This window comes from Phalacrocorax aristotelis, chromosome 12 (genome assembly GCF_949628215.1).
Source record: "Phalacrocorax aristotelis chromosome 12, bGulAri2.1, whole genome shotgun sequence".
In the NCBI taxonomy this organism is placed as follows: Eukaryota; Metazoa; Chordata; class Aves; order Suliformes; family Phalacrocoracidae; genus Phalacrocorax; species Phalacrocorax aristotelis.
In genome coordinates, this window is record NC_134287.1 from 22516802 (window position 1) to 22535272 (window position 18471).

General features: G+C 50.8%; 1 protein-coding gene across 2 annotated transcripts in view; it reads right to left on the reverse strand.

The window, feature by feature from the left end:
• The window catches only part of TCERG1L (transcription elongation regulator 1 like), a 153958-nt gene that overhangs the window by 30277 nt on the left and 105210 nt on the right, over nucleotides 1–18471 (reverse strand). For both annotated transcript variants that reach the window (XM_075107863.1, XM_075107862.1), the window contains one exon: nucleotides 7320–7445. In XM_075107863.1, coding sequence (XP_074963964.1) covers nucleotides 7320–7445 — 126 coding nt within the window. The remainder of the gene's footprint in view (nucleotides 1–7319; nucleotides 7446–18471) is intronic.

The window sequence follows — 18471 nt, forward strand, 5'->3', positions numbered from 1 at the left end:
CGGGCCCCCTGGGGAGCTCCAGCGCCGCGACACGCTGCAGATACCGGGTAATATTACCGGCATTAAGAGTGCTGTAACAAGGACAAGCCACGACATACCTCACCCCTTACCCATCTCGGGAGTGATGCGGCACCTTGTGTCTGCCAAACAGACTAAAACTGCGGTATGGCAGCTTCAAGAAAGGATTTGCAAGCACTGCTCTTCTAGGGCTGCATATCAGATAGCAGATTCACATGTCAAAATACCATTTAATTAATTTTAAAATTAGTCAGACTACAGAACAGGCATACATGTAACAGGAACTACACTGAGGAAAAGGCTGGAGTCTCAGCCATTTGAGTCTGCTTCACCGTGGAATATATCACAATAACAAAAATATATGATGTTTTTCTCAGAAGATGACTTCATTTTTATGGGTAGTGAAAAAGAAGATTTACAAACCATATCAATTCCTTTCCATATTAAAGGAGCTAGGAGTAGGGAGCACCTAGTACGTGTCAAAAGGGTCTCTAAATTTATCCTTCTTCACAAGACATCTGTTGACAGGGAATCAAAGCGTCGCCGGTCACGTTCGTCTTTGAGTGCCACAAGTCACGCCTGCTTTCAGCCCGCCCGCAAGCGCCCACTGCTGCCTGATGCCGCTGGGCTCCTGCGAAGGCAAAGGGAATCCCGGCAGAGCACCCGGGGAGGCCGGGGCATCGGGGGGCCGGCGTGGGGACCCCGCTGGCACCAGCCACGGTAAAGCCGCGCGTGAGGCACACAGACGCGGCGAAAGCACACCCGGGGAGCGGGGACGCTTCTCGCGGTCACCGCTCTCAGATGCAGAGGCACAATTAGAGCACCTCGCTTAACTTTAACTCTGCTAATGTATTCTCCAGCTCTAAAACATGGCAGGAGGAGGACAACGTGCAGTTTCTTAACTGTTTCACGGAGGTATTTCATTATCTTGCCCTGCGTTTTTCCCATCACTCCAACTCTCCCACCGCCTTCCCCCCGGGATAGCCTTGGTTCTCCTCTCTCACGGGCGCTGCTCTGCGTGGCACAGCAGGCGCAATGCGTCCTGCACAGCCTCCCTCCATCCTGACACGGTCTTCCAACCAAAATATTCGCATGCCTTCTGGAAATACATTTGTAGAGGATGAAAGGAACCTTGAGGCATCCCCTTCTGCAGCAATCGGTGCTTTGCAAGTCATTGATTTAGCAGCAATTTAAAAGCAGCCGAAACAGCCCAGGTTTGGAACAGCTTCTGCCGGCACAAACCCGGCGCCGGCCGCGTTTTGCAGCTGCACAGCCGGCGCTGGGCTCAGGGCACCACGGCCGACCACGTGCCGGGAGCCTCTGAGGGCAACGGTGCTGAGCAGCGCGGCACCTCTCGGCATTTCCACCTCTCGACCCTTCTGCTCTTGCCATGAAATAGTCCCTGAAGCGACACCTCCGGAAGGCCAGCTAGCTGCTGACGGAACGGCTACAATAAACTGCTGCTCGGATTCTGTCACTCGAACGCAGAGCAGCTGGACACGGAGCAGCTCGCTTAGGAAATGATGCTTAACGGACCTGGGATTTATTTTTCCTTTTACTAGGGAAATCACATCAACCCAGCTCTGCTTCGTTCTCCTTTTAACTATTTCTCTAATCCTAGAAAAAAAGTTTGTTATTATTAGAATTTTGATTCTTTTATAGTCTTTGTTATCACGTTGGTTTAAGAAGTAGCCACGATCTTTCACTCGTGTATGCATATGCACACACGCACGAGGACCAAGAAAACACATTTACCTGGCAGATGTCAACATTTAATTAATCATTACAGGCATTAACACAAATACACACATGTCAATTGGCAGATTTAAACAAACCGTTGCACAAGTGAAATTCAGCAGAGGAGTTTCCCACAGCTGATGCTGAAGAAACGAAGTAGGAGAGCGAGCCTGAAGCTCCCTCGCGCAGCTCCGGCAGCTCCGCTTTGAGGCAGTGGAAGGTACGACACAGGGGGTAGCTGCTTTTGTCACGGCTGCTCTTACCCTGACCTCTAAGACCTGAGGATTGGCTAGAAGTAGGGAGCACGGTCGCACTGGTGCGGACCACGCCAGGCGGCTTTTGCGCACGGGCGGCCGCCCTCGGTCCTGTTGGAGCCTCGCGCGCCGTCGGCACGGAGCCACTCTGCGCCTCCAACGCCCGAGGCAACCTCCCTTTTCTTCCTCCTTTGACGAGCTCCCTCACAGCATCTGAACGGGAAAGCTCAAGCCCCAGGGAGGGACTTGGGTGCTGCAGCTTTTGCTCGAAATAGAGCATCACCGGCGCCGCACACGCAGGAGAACTACCGCAGCTCACAGCTCATGAGGCAGTCACACGTGAAATACACTTCCAACAAATTTTGGTCAACCAACACATGTAAAATAAGATGTATATTAGAAAATTAAAATAAAATAACAGACGAGAGTCCTGAAAGTCACTGTGCACATCAGGAGTAATTAACTTTTATATCTATAGTTGAACATTGCGAGCGTTTTCCCCAAGTATAACGACAAGAGGAAAACAACCCAAGGTTGTGCTGCCGCCTCGGCTCAGGGGGCCACGGCGGAGCTGGGGGCAGGGACGCTCCCCGGGCTCAGGCCGCTGTGCTCGGAGGGATGCCGAGCTCCCGAAAAGCGAGGTGCCGGAGCTGCAACGGTGCAGGACGGCTGCGGGGGCCGTGCCATGGCCCGCTCTGCTTTCCAAGGAGGCTACCGAGCAGACCACTGTTAGGACTTCTTAGACCATTAAAGATGGGAGAGGACAGCCAGGAAGACGCGTGCTTACCCTCCACTGGCACCTGGTGCACGTCTTCGCTCAGGGTTACTCTTTTCTCGCTAATTAACCTTCCCCCCCGCCTCCTTTTAACTTAAGTGCATAAAATAAACGGCAGCCTGACAATTAAGCCACCACAACGTATCTCCAACATAATCACGCACCTTTTTCTGCCCCTAAACTTAGCAGCGTAATTACCAACGATGTGCTGCCGCGCTTGCTGTAACGCTGCCGAAGGATGCGCTGGAGACGGGAGGATAAAGATATCTGATTAAAGAGACTTCTCTGAGGCTCCTTGGCAGGTAGAGAGGCATGAATAATTCACAGCGTGAAAAGTAAAGGTGAGCTAGGAAAACTATCTTGGGTATATCACAGGGAATGTAGGTGTACGATCATAAACATCTTAGTAAAAGCAGAATTAGAGAGGGAGAGGAAGGGAAAGAGGGAAGATTGATTCACTCCAGAAGCAGCTATGGAGAAGCAACAATAAAAATTTGTTTTGCAAAAATATTTAGAGGCCAAGCCACCATTAATCTCAAAGGAAGTTTAAAATTTTGACTCTAAATGTTTCAGAGCACTGGATTTACTTCAAGTGCACCCACCCAAACACTCAGCTTTTCCTATCCCACCACTACCTCTGCAGATCAGTTGTGTCTCTCCTCACAACCTTGTTGCTTTTGTTTTTTTGAGATTAGTCTAAAAACCGTATCTGACTGACTCACAATTCCTCCTCTGTTGCTTCGGGCTCGAGCCAAGCGTGGGATTTCAGTGCCGGCTACGCCAGCCGGTTCCGTGCCCCGCTCCCGCAGGCGGGGATCCCACCTTCAGCCCACCATCTCTGCTTCAGGGCAAGAGACCCTGCCCCTGCTCCAACTCGCACACCGTATTTCACCCTTTCGTTCGGGTCTGCTGTCTGCTTTGACCAGTTTTGCTGCGCCCTGCCAAACGCTCTGTCCCCCCTCTTAGAACAAGTCCTCTTGAGCCGTGCTTTTCTCCTTCTGTAGCAATCCCTTCCCACTCCCCCCTTTATTTTTCCGGAGGTTTATAATGGGAACAGCAGAATAACAAGGATGAATTCTTTGTCTACCATTCCACACCGTGGGCTATATGCCAGGCGCAGAGTTCAAGGACAAACTCGTTCCTTTGCTGGACTTCTCAGGCACGCAGCCAACCCTGCCCAAGAGATGCTGTTTGCCACCGACAAACAGTTTCTTTGCTAAAGAAGGAAAAGGTGAAAACCCCCCTCCTGGCCCGTTCCCTCGGACACCGTGCAGGGTGGGCAGCTCCATCCCCACCTCCCAGACCGGCTCAGGGCATTCGTTTCCCATATGGCCGCACTGGCATGGCGACGGGCGTCGCAGCCCGCAGAGCAGCCCCAGCTGCCGCCAGCACCGGGCACCGCACGGGGGCCCCGTTCGTTCACCTCCTCGGTCACCACATGCTCATCAGCAGGGCACTTCTAGCTGGCTTTGCATTTCCCCCTCGTTTAAGCCTCTGCACGGTTCCTCTCCAGCTGTTCCTGCACCTCTGCAAGCTGGTCCGGGCTAAGCTGGGCTCTGAGTCAAAGACCTTTCCCGATTCTTGCCAACCTTCCTCCCTCTGCTCTTTACATGTGATTCTTCCTAAATATCAAGTTCACGATCTCGGCTCTGATCTTCAAGGCACTTAACGGTCTGAGCTCTGCATATCTGTGAAATGATGCAGAGCTCTGTAAGGCTGGTAGTCACAGCTCCACGTCTCTTGAACCTACTGTAACACAAAAAAGTTGGATTTGTAGCTGAGACTGGACTCTTCCAGCTCTTGGTACGAAAATAAATGCTTACTATAAGCCAGGACCACTGCAAAATTTACCCCTCCTGCTCCAGAAATACTGAAAATTTTATTCATTTTGCCTTCAAAGATGGATGGATTTTGCGTTGTCATGAGCAAAATCCAACTGTACCAAGCCCCGCTGAACATCCAATTTTCTCTTTAGAAACAAAGTCAAAGAAAGGCTTACATCTATACTGCAAAATGAAAGCATGCCTGCCACGCCACATAAAGTCTGTACGTCGGCTTAATGCTGCTGCTGCAAGTACTGGCAGCAAAACGTGCTGGCACAGGCCTCTACATGTACGTTAAAGCGCTTTACGTCCTAGACGTAAGATCATGGCTAAACGCGTGGGTATTCCAGCTGTCTGTCCTAGTCCCCTCTTCGAAACAACTGCCCCTGGGCTGGAGACACTCAATGAATACGTTTTTTCAAGGTCCAGAGCTTTTAAATGAAAACAAAATTTAAAAAAAACCCCAAACTTGGAGGATGGTATCTTCTCCTAACATCTCCCCGCCCCAACTGCCCTCCTGGTTAACGCTGGCGACGCAGAGCGGGCTGGCGTGCTTGACTTTACCACCCTGGCACTGGGAGGTGCCCTGGCCCCCACCCCCCGCTGACTCTGGGTCCTGGTCACCCACGGGGCTTTGTCGGGTCTCAGCGTCCCCTAACAGCTTCCTAAAGTGCACATTTGCTTTTCTGGAGCACTTGGAGGCTGATGTGCGAAAACACCTTTATTACTGTCATTTGCTCTTCATTATGATTCCTGCTTTGATTGTTTTTCCACTGGACACAGTGACAATTTGTGGCAACCTGTAGAAAAGAGCATGATAGCCTCAAAAACATTAAAGAAAAATCCATACTCTACTTGAGTGAAATTACCATTTTTCTCTTAAATGTAGCTGGCAGCAAATCAAAGGTGCAAACAGAGGAAGATGAAGGTGTTTTGTATTTTCAAGAGAAAGCTGGGAACAAAAAGATAACGTTCATCTTGTTTACATTACTTGTACGCGTATGAAAACTTAATGATCGCTCTCCCAAAGCGATGGCCACCCAACAGTACAGCCACTTGGTTCAGGCAACCTATCGACTAAACGTCACGCTGGCTTTGTCGTCAGAAGCCATCTAGCCATCAAAAAGCTTCATGCAGCTGAATCCTCGTTCAGCATGATGGATAAAACCAGCAGTTTGTGTTTGAGTCAGCCACTAGGAAGATTATGAAATAGATTTGATATGAAATATATTAGAAACCATGATTTCGGTTTTCAGCGAGCAGAGGCGGCACATCAGCATGACCCTTGCACAAACCTTCATTGCTCTGTCCCTGCATTCTCTGAACAGTTCTAGTATTTCCCCTGTCTCACTTGCTTCGGACAAGAAAGCAAGTCAATACAACCCTTGGCGACTTTAAGGAGGAGTAGGCAGGTCTTCAAGCACTATAACTGCACAGATGATAAAAGCAGCAGGTGTTTACCAAAAGCAAACGAAACCAGGCAAGAAACTCATCTGGTTTGAAAACTGAAGGATGTCAGAAGAGATGTATGAACTTTCCTTCAGTTTTAAGGCATCTGTGTCATAAAATTTTCAGCAATTCCCAGACAGAGCTGGAATACTGAGCAACACAAACTCAACTGGAGGATGGTATTCAAGACAGGCAGGGCAGCCGGCAGACCTGCTTCAAAGGGAGCCCCCAGCTCCGCTTACAGAATTGCCTCGCACAGCTGACCACAAAGCAGTTTATGAAACTTTTATCTTAGCCGTGGGTAGAGCCGGAGGCACCCGTGAAGGAAGCGGCTTCGCTGGGCAGAGAGAGCTTCTGCACCAAGAACCTGCGCATGAACACACACCGTACAAGAACGTTCGTTCCTGGGACGCGACCCTTCAACTCCTCCACGACCGTACTAACTCCCAGGTGTGAAGGATCAGATAAATCACGCCTGAACTGATACCTAGTAATTCCTGATAAACGCCAGTTTTTGCCAGGGTCCGTGGCTGGCGGAGGTGCGCCCAGGGCGCCGTGGTGCCCCACAGCCGGCGGCCACCCCCCTCCGAGGCTGTGAGCACCCAGGTCAGGCAGAGGAGCAACCTGTCCAGCCCCACCACGGCACCCCACCTCCATTAACAGAGCCCCTGATGTCATGACAACAGCATTGTAAGAGGAATTCCACATCATTAGGAAAGACATTCCCAATTTCCCACCAAAATCTGATCAGTTTTTGATTGTGATTTGCAACGCCTATATATGAATCGAAAGAAAGCCACAAGAACCCCTCCAGCCTCTGGGAACAGCATTGCCCTGCCTCTCACGACAACGTACAGACATTTACACGGCAGTGAATAATCCAGTTTTATCACACGGTACAGCATAAAGCATCCTTCAGCCAACGAGGCTTCACGGAGCAACTACCCCAAAGATAACCACACTATCACGGTGATGCTTGTGAATACCACTGGCATGGGAAACAAAAAGCCCAAGGGCATTTCAGAAACTTGCCTTTTGTATCATCAAATGCAAAGCTACTGCCAACTGCCAGGCCGAGTAAACAGGATCTGAAACACTCGGAATGCACTCGTAATTAGCTAAAGCAAATGTCATAAAATCTGAGGTGATTTTGTAAGGGTCCCCCATTTCTCTGCAGCATGGGAAGCGCGGCTTGCTCGGAGGTGTGCAAACACACAACATACGCTTCAGTAATACAACCAGTATATAGAAACATAAACAGACCTGTTAACGTCTGATCCACCAAATTGGTTGCCATGAACGTCACCGCCGGAGCAGCCACGGCAGTTACGCGGGTGACTTGCGTCGGCATCAGAGGGCCCACGTGAGCATCCATTCTGGAGGCAGAACCTGCGTTCAAACCAGGAAGAAACCATATTTTTTTTTCGCAGTAAACAAAAATGCCTTTAAAAAAACTCACTTTTTTTTTTTTCCCCAGCCTTATTTCCCAGAATGCTCTTTTAACCTCTTGCTAAACATTTGTCTCCGTACCCATTTGCACAGTTAAAACAATAGGTTTTGTCTTTAGCTGAATGCCTGGTCTGGTCTGGCCACGGCGCCTGTTGATTCCCAGCAAACAAGCATCGGTGGAAATTTTAAATTAATAAAAACGTGGCCCTCAGAATAAGAACTTGCAAAGATATATTAATGCTCGCAGAACAGATTACAGCAGGATCAGTTTTCTTATTTAAGACTAAATAACACACCTCCAGTTTCTACTGTTACTCATCACAAACTTTGTGTCCCACTCTATCCACGGGAAATTATTTTGCCAATAATTTAAAGCAGCAGCTTTATCCAAGGGAATCACATTCTGCTCAGACAATTCACAAATCGGAAAAATTACTAAATCGCTCATTTACATTAGTCATGATAAAGTAGTAATCCAGGTCTGCTGCTAAAACTGTGCTACTTAAACCAGGCTGCTTCGTCCTTGGGAATCCGTGGCTACTGCCGAATTTGAGGTCAAACCTTGGACATCAGTTTCCCGTTAGCCGTGCGCCAAATCTTCCTTCAGAAAGCAGAACGCCCATACCACACCGTCTCGCTTCAGACCTGCACCCCGGCGCCCCCTCAGCAGCCCCCGCACCCTGTTTACAAGCCACCCCTTCAAACCGAACCGGCACGAGGGACACGTCCCTGGCTTGAGGCAGGCGCCGGCAACAGCACCGCGTTTCCCAAGCACGAGCCCAGCTGCAGCACTCGCTGCCCTTTCGTGTCACTCACTACTCTTGTTCTGTCAAGCACTTCTCGCCCCCGCTTCTCGGCGCTTCGCGGTGATGCGGGTCATTTCTGGAACCTTCGCTCTGTTCGGAAAAACTCACTCGCACGCTATGAACCCCTTCACTGATTTTTGTTCCTCCGACTCCAGGCGCCGAGGCAGACTGATAAACGTAACCCTCACCGAGGCGGGGACGCTCGCTTTTTTGCATCCAACTATAACAACATTTTATCGTTAAAAAGGTCACTTTTTCTTCCTGAAAAAATAGTCTTGGGTATCACCTGGGGTAGCGATAGCACGAGAGGGTATTTCCTCCTTGCTCTGCGATGCGGTACCTTCCCCTTCTGCAGCCGGAGCTGTACGAAGCTCCCCGGCCACAAGCGCTTGAAAAGGCACAATGCCTTCGAAAGGGGGGGGTATTTTAGCGACAATAATAACGATGGTGCTAATTATGCTAACGAAGCACGCATTTTGCTGTTAGGCAGACGTATATGCTGTTGAATATAATCTGAATTACCTGTATGAGTAAAATAACAAACGCATCATGAAATTCATCACGATTTTCCCTCTTCTCTCCTCCACCCCCTTGTCTCCCACCCCAACGACCACGAGACAGCAGCAGAAGCCAGAAACTCTTCCAGAAAAGATAGATTTCAGGATTTTGTAGTAGACTGAAGAAAGCCGAAATTGGGACTAGAGAAAACCTAAGGAAAACCCCACGTGCACCATTCAGAGACCGCCCGGCAGCCTGGCCACGGACCTGCCACCTGTGTCTGACTTCACCCCGAATCCCTGCGCCCAGAGCTTTCTGTAGCCTAAAAAGCTCTCTCCTGAAAACAGAAGACAACGCTGCTATTCTAAAGGCTTTCCTGTCGGTCCGAGCCGTGGTAAGTGCGTGCTGTTGCCCAGCTGGGCGTACAAAGTCCACAATTACTGCTGAACCAGGGAAAGCCCATGTCTTCTACCCGGACCGGGTGACGTTCTCCACGGAGACATAATTCCAGCAACTGCGGGGTTATTTTCTTCCCTAGCCAGCATGTTTCCAAAGCTGCCATTTTAATTCACTTTCTCGTATTATCAGCCACGTGTTCCTGAGGGCAGGCTGGAATTCAGGCTGCCAGTGGGCTTTGTGGGATTCACCCCCCTTAACAGGTGAAAGAGAGTTTAAAGCATAGCACATAATTTTAATAAAATTCATTTTTTAAAAGAATCTTTTACAAGAATGGAAATTGACATAAAATAATAAATCTTAGGAAAAAAATTCATTTTATAAAATGAAAGCCATATTGCTATAAAGAGTTAACATGGCTAAAGAACAGGGGCAAGTAAAGCTTGGCCACAAAATAACCTTAGGAAAAAGCAGGAGGTTCATGAAGCTTGAGGCGTTGGGGCCAGAAGGCCAAGTTCACTGAATGTTCAACAACGCATTTGCATGACACCAACTTGCTGTTAGCCAGGGCAGCCTACAGGCGTTACCTGGCGAAGGATGATTTATCAATTCCGAATGCAAACGAAACACCTCAGGAAACCACGACCCCCAGCCAGCACGGAAAAAACTACACCAGCTTCCGAACGTGCCAGGAACAACCAGGGGGACAAATGCCATTTTTCCATACGAACAAGCGGAAGAGGAACATTAGTCCCCAGCAGCTGGGGGGGTCCCCCCATTAACCTCCTCCTCCTCCCCTCTGAGGACCTCCAAACCCCCACGACTCAGAGCCACGTATGAACACAGCGTCACCCCTCTTCAGGAGCTGGCAGCGTTACGCACACCAACCCCTGAACTCTGGGCTTCGTGGGCGCGGGATTAGGCCTCGAACCCACCGAAAAGTCACCTTAGGTGAGCATTTTGCAGACAGACACCATCTGCACCATATACCCAGGCATATTTTCACGTACACGTGTACCTGCATGCACGGCAAGAACCCCAGCCCCGCCGCTACTGCACATCCGCGGATCACACCCCAACGGTTTTAGCTTGGTGCCCTCCTCCTAAGAATGTTAAGAAGCACGTTTAACATTTTTACAGGCTTCCTCCCACCGTTCAGCCTTCACCCGCACCTGCAGTGCAGCCCTCCTAGGACCAGGATTCATTAGCAAGGCACCGCTGTGCCAGCCAGCTAGCGGGAGGGAAAGAAAAGAGGGAACCAGAGGACAGTGCCAACACTATTTTAACCTCCCAGGGCCAGCAGAGGTTCGTACAGGAGAGACAACGGAGAGGACTACGTGTCTCAAGGCACACGTAAAAATAGATACACAAAGCACGGGTCTTCTAACGCAATAACTCAGGTGTACGCGTACAGGCGTGGTGCCCTGCCCGAACCCGTGAGAGCCCTCCGTGGACTTGTGGCGGCCTAAAACAAAGCAAAACGGGTACCGAGGGATGCTCCGAGATTGTTAACATCAACGGAGCGGGGGGAGGAGAGGGGAGACAGCAACAAGGCCTCTGTGATCCACTAACTGTCCCAACAAAGCACTCCGTGCCGCTCTCCCTGCTGGGACAGTGGCGCGGGGTCCCTGGGGTGCATGGGGGAGATTAATTGCAAGCAGCTGAAGGAAAAACCCCAGAAAAGGAAACATTTTAGTATTTCTGCCTTTTTCTTTTTGGTTTGTTTGGTTTTGGGGTTTTTTTGTGGTTTTTTTTGTTGGGGCTTTTTGCCATTAAGTCAGGATAAGAGAAATTCCTGCAAGACACGATCAGTAGCATGATAAAGAAATTACCCTGTAAGGTACTGTGATAAATTTAATCCATATTTGCTTCGAAGAAAGACTGATGAATAAAGCATTCACAGGAGAGGAACAGGTCAGTGTGAGGTTTGTTGTGCTACCTACGGCACAATAACGTCACTGGAGGCACTTGTAACGTGGCCATCTCTAACACGACAGTGAACCATTTTCCAGCTCAAGATGATGTTTGGACCTGAGGCAACAACAGCTTCTTTTTTCCACTTCTGTCAAAGCCCCTGGCAAAACTATTAACTTTGATGAACTCTCTGGATATAAAGAAACGCTGAGGAGGCTTCAGTTCCAACACCGAAGTCTAAGGCGCCTCTAATTGTACGTAGCAATCCACGCAACAGCAGACTCGCAGCGGCCTCCCCAGTTTTACAGAGATGCCCAGCAGAGCACACGCATGAACGGACTGAAATTCTGCCTTCCGTATCCTTGGACGCCACTTCCTAAGGCAGGACTTCCAGCTGTAACTGAGATCTACCTTACTACACGATTAATTCCATGAGTAATATTTTATAGAGCAAGAGTTGTTTGGTTTTCTTTGGCTTTTCAAATTAATTTTAACGGCAACAAAAAGGACACGTTCGTCCTATCGCTTCCAAAGACATCAGGGACAGATTAAAATGGTATTTTATCATCTGGTCTCTCCAGTTCTGGTGAGGTATGTGCACATGAACGCCTCGCTGTCCACCACAAGTTACTTGGAACAGGCTACGTGGCTGTTCTGAATTTATCCAAAATGACTATCTTTAAAAACAACAACTCAAAAAATCCTGGAGATGAGCGTGGCCGGGAATCTCTGGCTTGTCCTTTTCCACCTTTAAATTTGCAAAGGGGGAAAGCTTCATGCCTACAGATGTGAACCCACGCTGCCGAACGGGCTCAGCCCAGGTCCCCTCCTGCTGCTGAAGATCTCCCCGGGGGGACAGGCTTGTCTCCAGCAGCCCCACACCTTTTGGCCAAGCTCTTTGAGAAACGCTTTGCTGATCCAAAACCTGCCCCCGAGCACGGCCGGGCATCACAGCTCGCACCACCGCCGCTTACTGGGGGCGGGGGGGGGAGAAAAATCACTCCCCGCTCCAGAAACGCCACGGGTCCCATCCCACCGCCGCTCGCGGGAGCCTGCCGCGCCGGGACGCCGGCCACGCACCTGCGCGGGCAGACGCTGGAAGGGTCACCCCCGAACCCTGAGGCTTAGAGGGACACCAGGCAGACGGAAGCATCCGCTAAGGTATGCACGTGAATATCAGCACACAAGCAATTCTCTACACCCAAAATGGGAATAATGTTCATAACTTGCTTAACTATCTCCCCTTAGTCAGACATACACCACTGGAGATGTGCATTTTGTTACCACAGTGTATGCTGCATGTTGAAACGTGACTTTCCATTACATAACTTCGACTGCTTCTTTATGTTGATTTATTATCACATCCAGGAATAATAAAATTATCAGTGCATTTTTTGATGTGATGGAAGCTATTAGGCTCACAGCTTCCATCCATATTGGAGTCAAGCACAGACATATATACACACATACATTTATCTATACCATTTCATACATGCAGATCGAGTTCAACTGCTTAGTTTAATTATATCTGATGCTCACCAAATAAGTTTGAATGATTTAAGGCAATCATAACCTTTAAGGAATAAATATTTATGCTTTCTAGTTCTTTGCGCTCACAAAAAGCAGTCTTTGCAATAGATGGATTTCGAATACAAATAAACTCTTGTGGATTGATTTTAACGTCACAACGCAATATAAGCTTTCAGTAGGAACCGAACATAACCTGGGCTGGAATAAGACCTAAACACGAACCGCAGAGAACCTAACACCTACCCACCCTCCCTCTGTGCATTTCGTGATTAATTTTAGGCAAATTTTGCTACAAAACAATAGTGAGGAGGGGGAGGATGAAAGTGATCTTTTCTATGAAGTTTCTCATTATTGTTGGAGCCAAGGAACCCTGACTAGCAAGTCGTGCGTTTTGAGAACATCTGTCCGTTTTTAAGATTATTTCAGTGCAGATGCATTTTACCGTCGCTCACAAACACAAGCAACCTATGCCTCAATTTAACCGCAGCGAGGACGTTGCAAGGACAACGGAGGACAACGGCAGATGAGCGGAAGGTTCAGACATCTGAAGATCCCCTGCAAGTGCCACACCGCCCTGATCTGCATCCCCGATGAGCAGACGCTGATTTGCATCCCTGATGATGGAACCCAGAGCGGAGCGCTGGGGTGCCTGAGGCTCCGCTGCCGGGGCTGGGGCTCCCCTGCCCCTGTGCATGGGGGTCTGGGGGCTCCGTGTACCCGCCTCCAGCTTGCTGGTCCCCACAGCAGGAACAGCTGCACGCCTCCGGGAGCAGAGCAGAAGGACCGCACCGTGCACAGCTCCCATACTGGAGTCGCTCAGAAAACCCTCCTGCAGCAAAATCCTTCCGACGGTGGGCAGAGGGCGCAGCCAGCGCACAGCCCAGAGCCAGGGCTCAGCTCCCCGCTGCCCCAGCTTCGGGGCAAGACCAGCTTCAACTCCCGGGAACGATTTCTCTCTTCTTTGACCCAGGCAAGGGCAGCTCAGGGAGGCCAAGTCCCACAGCTGCTCTGGTCAAACTGGGACCGGTCACAGCTGCACTGGCTGAACCGGGAATGGACAACACCGTCACCGGGCATGTTCGAATTGGCATTTTTTCACGGTTGCTTAAGCACCTGGAGAAGAGAACGGGAAATTCCCCATCACATAACTGACCGACCATGCCTCACCAGCAGAGCCCACCGTCTCCAGTCATGCACCAGGAGTCAAATCAAATTAGTTAGCAGATTTTTCCCAGAACAGACAACTAACTTTTCCACCTTCGTTATTTCTAGCAAACAGCACTTCAAGGCTATTTCTTTTTTTACCCTGTACCACACAGATGGATCACTGTTGCCAGCTCCTTCCTCTCCTTGCTTGTGGCCAAAACAGACCTCAGGAGAGGGAGCATACACATTACTGGTGCTCATGACCTGGTTGAAAGGGACAGATTTTCAGGGCGAAACCGTTCTTTATAAATGTTTACTCTGTGCCTGAGCACCCCCATCGGCTCTCATCGCCTCATTACGCAGCACGTGGATGTTTACGACCCGCATTAACGGGAGTCACGCTGCCCACAGCAAAACACCGTGACCGGTCCTGGACCGCTCCGCAGCTGGCTACAGCCATGGAGGTCTCCTGCTCCTGCTGTTAGGTTGTAATTCTTACCTTTTCTAATTAAACCATGGCACTTCCAACATTATCTTAAGCTAAGTTAGCAGTTCAGCGAGGGTTTAAGCCTAATTTTCCTCACTGTGATTCAAGACGCCTTTAACAGCACTGCACCCAAATGAACAGAGGCATAATTTATTTCAATGTATTCATATTGAAAATATCCATATAATGAGCCCAGTCTTACCCCCCATGAAGTCAGCACAAGTCTCTCTCTCGATCTTTATGGGCACTGACTCATGCTCCCGAAACCAAAGCTTTTCTTCCTGCAACACATTTGCGTCTTGCAAAGCTCCTCTTTACGCCATGGGAAGAGAGATCTTAATGCATTATTGAACAACACAGTTTGTCATTCGTATTTATTTTAGCTAAATATATCTCAGAACTTGTTTTTATTAATGGCTTTGTTAGACTGCCTCACGAACGGCATCGACCGCAAGAGCACAACGTGCCTGGGTGACGGCAGCGGCTCATGGCACGCAGAGCCAATGCAGCGAGGCACTCGGCCCACCTGGGCATCCCTCAAGATAACGCCCGTAAGATCTAAAATTCAACTACACGATCGAAATATTTGTTTGGTGAGAAACCCGCAAGGAAAGAAGCAGCGCGGGGCAGCACTGCCCACCGGGTATCGCTCTCCCGGTGCCCGGGGAGCTCGTGAAGGTCTCCGGCTGCTCTGAAGCGACCAGGCGATGCGATGCCGGGCACCCACACGGTTACTCCTGCGCTCGCCTACAGGGAAGCTGTGCGGCCGCAGCGAAGCAGCACCTCGGCGGCAGAGCTCCCCCTGACCCGCTCCTACGTACGGCCGCGGTGAGGCTTCCCCTTCAGAACAAACGAGCACGGAAAAGCTGGCCGCAAGGGTTGGGCCGGGGCCGGGGGCTCCCCGCCTGCGAACAACCACGGTCCCCTGCCCAGCCACGTTGGGCCGCGGCCGCCTGTGCTCCACACGGACGCCAGCACCGCACGCGGTGCGGAACAGGACGCGCCATCACCCAGCGACGGCCCGGCCGGCGCCGCCATCCCGTTCGGCGGCAAAAAGTTATCGTTTCAAAAACTCACTGTTTCTCACATACCCAAAAACATCCCTGTACCATTCACCTCTTTCATCTTTTCTCACTTTTTATGACACACTTAATATTTGCCGGTAGTTACGCATTCATTTCAAAAATATTAAAAGCACTCTTTCTGTACCATTGGGGTTAGATGGTTAGAGGAGTATAAACTGGAGGTATTTTTGAGAATATTAATCCTGTTTTGCCTGAAATAATCCAGCCAGGAATAATTTTCACAGACTCACGAACTCAGATGTTGCCTATCCATCTACTGGTCTGCGCCTGGTGGGTTACAAGAAATAACGTATAAAAGCGAACCATCACCCTTCTTCAGAGGCACGGTCCCTCCGACGCCCTCGCTCAGAACATCCCCCGGCTCAGCCCCAGCGAAGGGCTCCGAGGGCGGGCGAGCCGGGCGGCCGGCACCACGCTCTCACCGTGCAAAGACGGGGGACACTTGCACGAACACTATATACAAAACCAGCTGGGGTCATATTTGCTCAAGAAACCTACCGAGCACTAGGAATTACGTCATCTAAGTGACATTCTAAGTATCAATACCGAGTAACTTCCATACCAGCGGAGCAACCCCAGCAGGTTCCCACAGACCAGGGTGCTGTTCAGGCACACCAAATCCCCCCACAGGCCTTTTTCCCTTAGCTGGCATGCCGCTAGAAGATTGTTTCACAGCAAAAAACTACAAAAGATAATTATTCCTCCTGTTATTATTTGCTAATTACCATCTCCCTGTATTGCTTCTCAGATTCCGACCTACCATTAAGAGAAAAGAAAGAAAATAAAGGATGCTTATTTTAACAAGGACGAAATGACAGCAAACGTGTCCTCAGTAAATCACACCTAATAAGAGAAATACGAAATAATTATACAAAGCGGGAAGGGTTGGCCTGGGGGAAGGAGGAGCTGGGTTAACCTGGCGCCGCAGCCCCCTCCCAGGTAGAAGCAAGTGGGCAGAAGTCGCTGCTGCAGGGATCCGTCTCCATCCATCCCACCCACTGCAAGCGCTGGGGACAACTCCAGAGAGTAAGCACTGCACCAAAACGGCATCTTCTGGACTGCCACCGCAACGGGGAGAGAAAACGCCTCTCCAGCAGCAGACCCCAACGCCCGCCGCTGTGTAGGAAGAGAAACGGGGAGGAGGTGGCGAAAGGACGACTGATGCCCTCCAGTCAGGAGGGGGCTGCTGCTGCTGGTACCCGCTCCCCGCGCGCAGGAGCCGGGCGCCGCCGGCCGCCCCGTGACCCACGCAGGGAGCAGAGAGCGGGCAAAGCAGCTGAACAGTCAAGGTCTGCAGGCTCGGCCTCTGCGGGGGCAGCTGGGAGCCCCCCTGCTCCGCGGCTGGAGCCCCCGGTGCCTCGCAGGTACCCGACGCCTTGGCTGTCGGCGCAGCGTGCTGGTACCCACGCGCGGGGAACCGCGGCAGTGCCACCGTGCCCGTAGCCCACGGATGGCATGGACCAGCCAGAGCTGCTCTTCAAATGCCTCGGTGACCGTGACTGTAACTTCCTGAAACAGCGAAGCACGTTTCTTCAAAACAACGCTTTGGGTGTACGTTAACTCTGTAAACCAACGCTCTGCAATGAGCCCTCTTATCCCGCATTCTGCTCATTTCAGATGGTTCGCCACCCCCATTTTGAAAGCCACGCAATGCCCACACTGGGTGAGTTAGGCTCTTTTCTTGCCCGTGGGAGCCCAGCCCAGCCCTGCTCCCACCCGGGCGGGCACGGCAGCTTTGCCGCTGCCGCCTGCGCTCATCCTCACCCTGCCAGCCTGGGCAGCTGGACAAACCCAGCCTGCTCAAACACAGCCGCTTTTCATGGCCAGTCTAAAATCATGCCAAAGCCAAACGGAGGACTTGCAAGAGCCATTTTGTACTTGAAATACAAGCCTCTGCGAGACCTTCAGCTACAAACCCAGACGGGCTCAGGTAAGGAGGTGCCACAGGCTGGGACCCAGCGCTGGCCCCGGTGTCACCGATGCACCCCTGCGCTGCACCGAGCCGTCCCTGCGGCCACGGGGGGACGGGGATGCTGTGGCAGCTCCGGGAATCTCCCAGGCCACCAGCACTGCTCCCCCAGCCCCATTACCAACCCCGCAGCTGAACTTCAGGAACGAGGAAACTCCCAGGCGCAGCATTTTCCAGGGAGCAGCACCGGGCTGGCGCAGAAGGCGAGCGAGCAGTCCTGCCCTGGGAGGTCTCGCAGCAGGAATCCACAGCAAAGCAGGGCTGTGCAACGTCCCTTGGTCTATCGTAAACCAGTTTTTAAACACAAAAGCTTCATTGCCTGGCTGCGTTTCTAGTTAATTCTATGATATTTTAATAAAATCAAGACGCACCATTAATGTATGTTATTTAAAAAGCATCTTTAAATCAGGTAAGTTATCCTTCTGCTGGAGACTACTGTCCAAACGGCAGCCATCACAAAGCTCACTGACTTAAAGATAAAACAAGAAGAAACCACTGTGTCTTTGCTGCTGAGAGATGGAGATCAGAGGGAGGTGTTACTCATTACTGAAAAGCTCTCGTCAGAGCCCACTGGAGTCAACGGAAAGACGCCAAGAACCTTGAAAAGTGGACAGGAATAGTTAACGCTTATTCACACCTTAAATAGCTCAGAAACAAGACAACAAACGGAGAACACATTTTAGCACCCTTGCACATACTTAATGAGAGCGTGCACCCGGCTGCACGGCAGCGCCGCTCCCTCGTGAGCCTGCAGGCACTGCCCGTGCCGCCACCCGGACGCATACGCGGCGGTGACAGGGCACTGGCCGTGCCCAGCACGAGCACCAGGGAATCTCAGAATCACTAAGGTTGGAAAAGACCTCTAAGATCATCAAGCCCAACCACGGTTAGAAGATTCACCGTGAAGGGACCCAGACAACTTCGATCTCTTCTGCCACTTAATGTTCAACCCACCTGAGCCAGTAACAGCCCTGGTGGAAAGCAAAAATATTTCAAAATGAAAAGACTCATGAAGCGATCACTTTGCCATTTAGACCTTTCCTCCCTTCACAGCAAGCCAAAGGTCCTACTGACACAAACCGACGGTGAGGCAGAGGAGGAAAGGCGGTTTCCTGGGCCAGGCAGGCGCTAAACC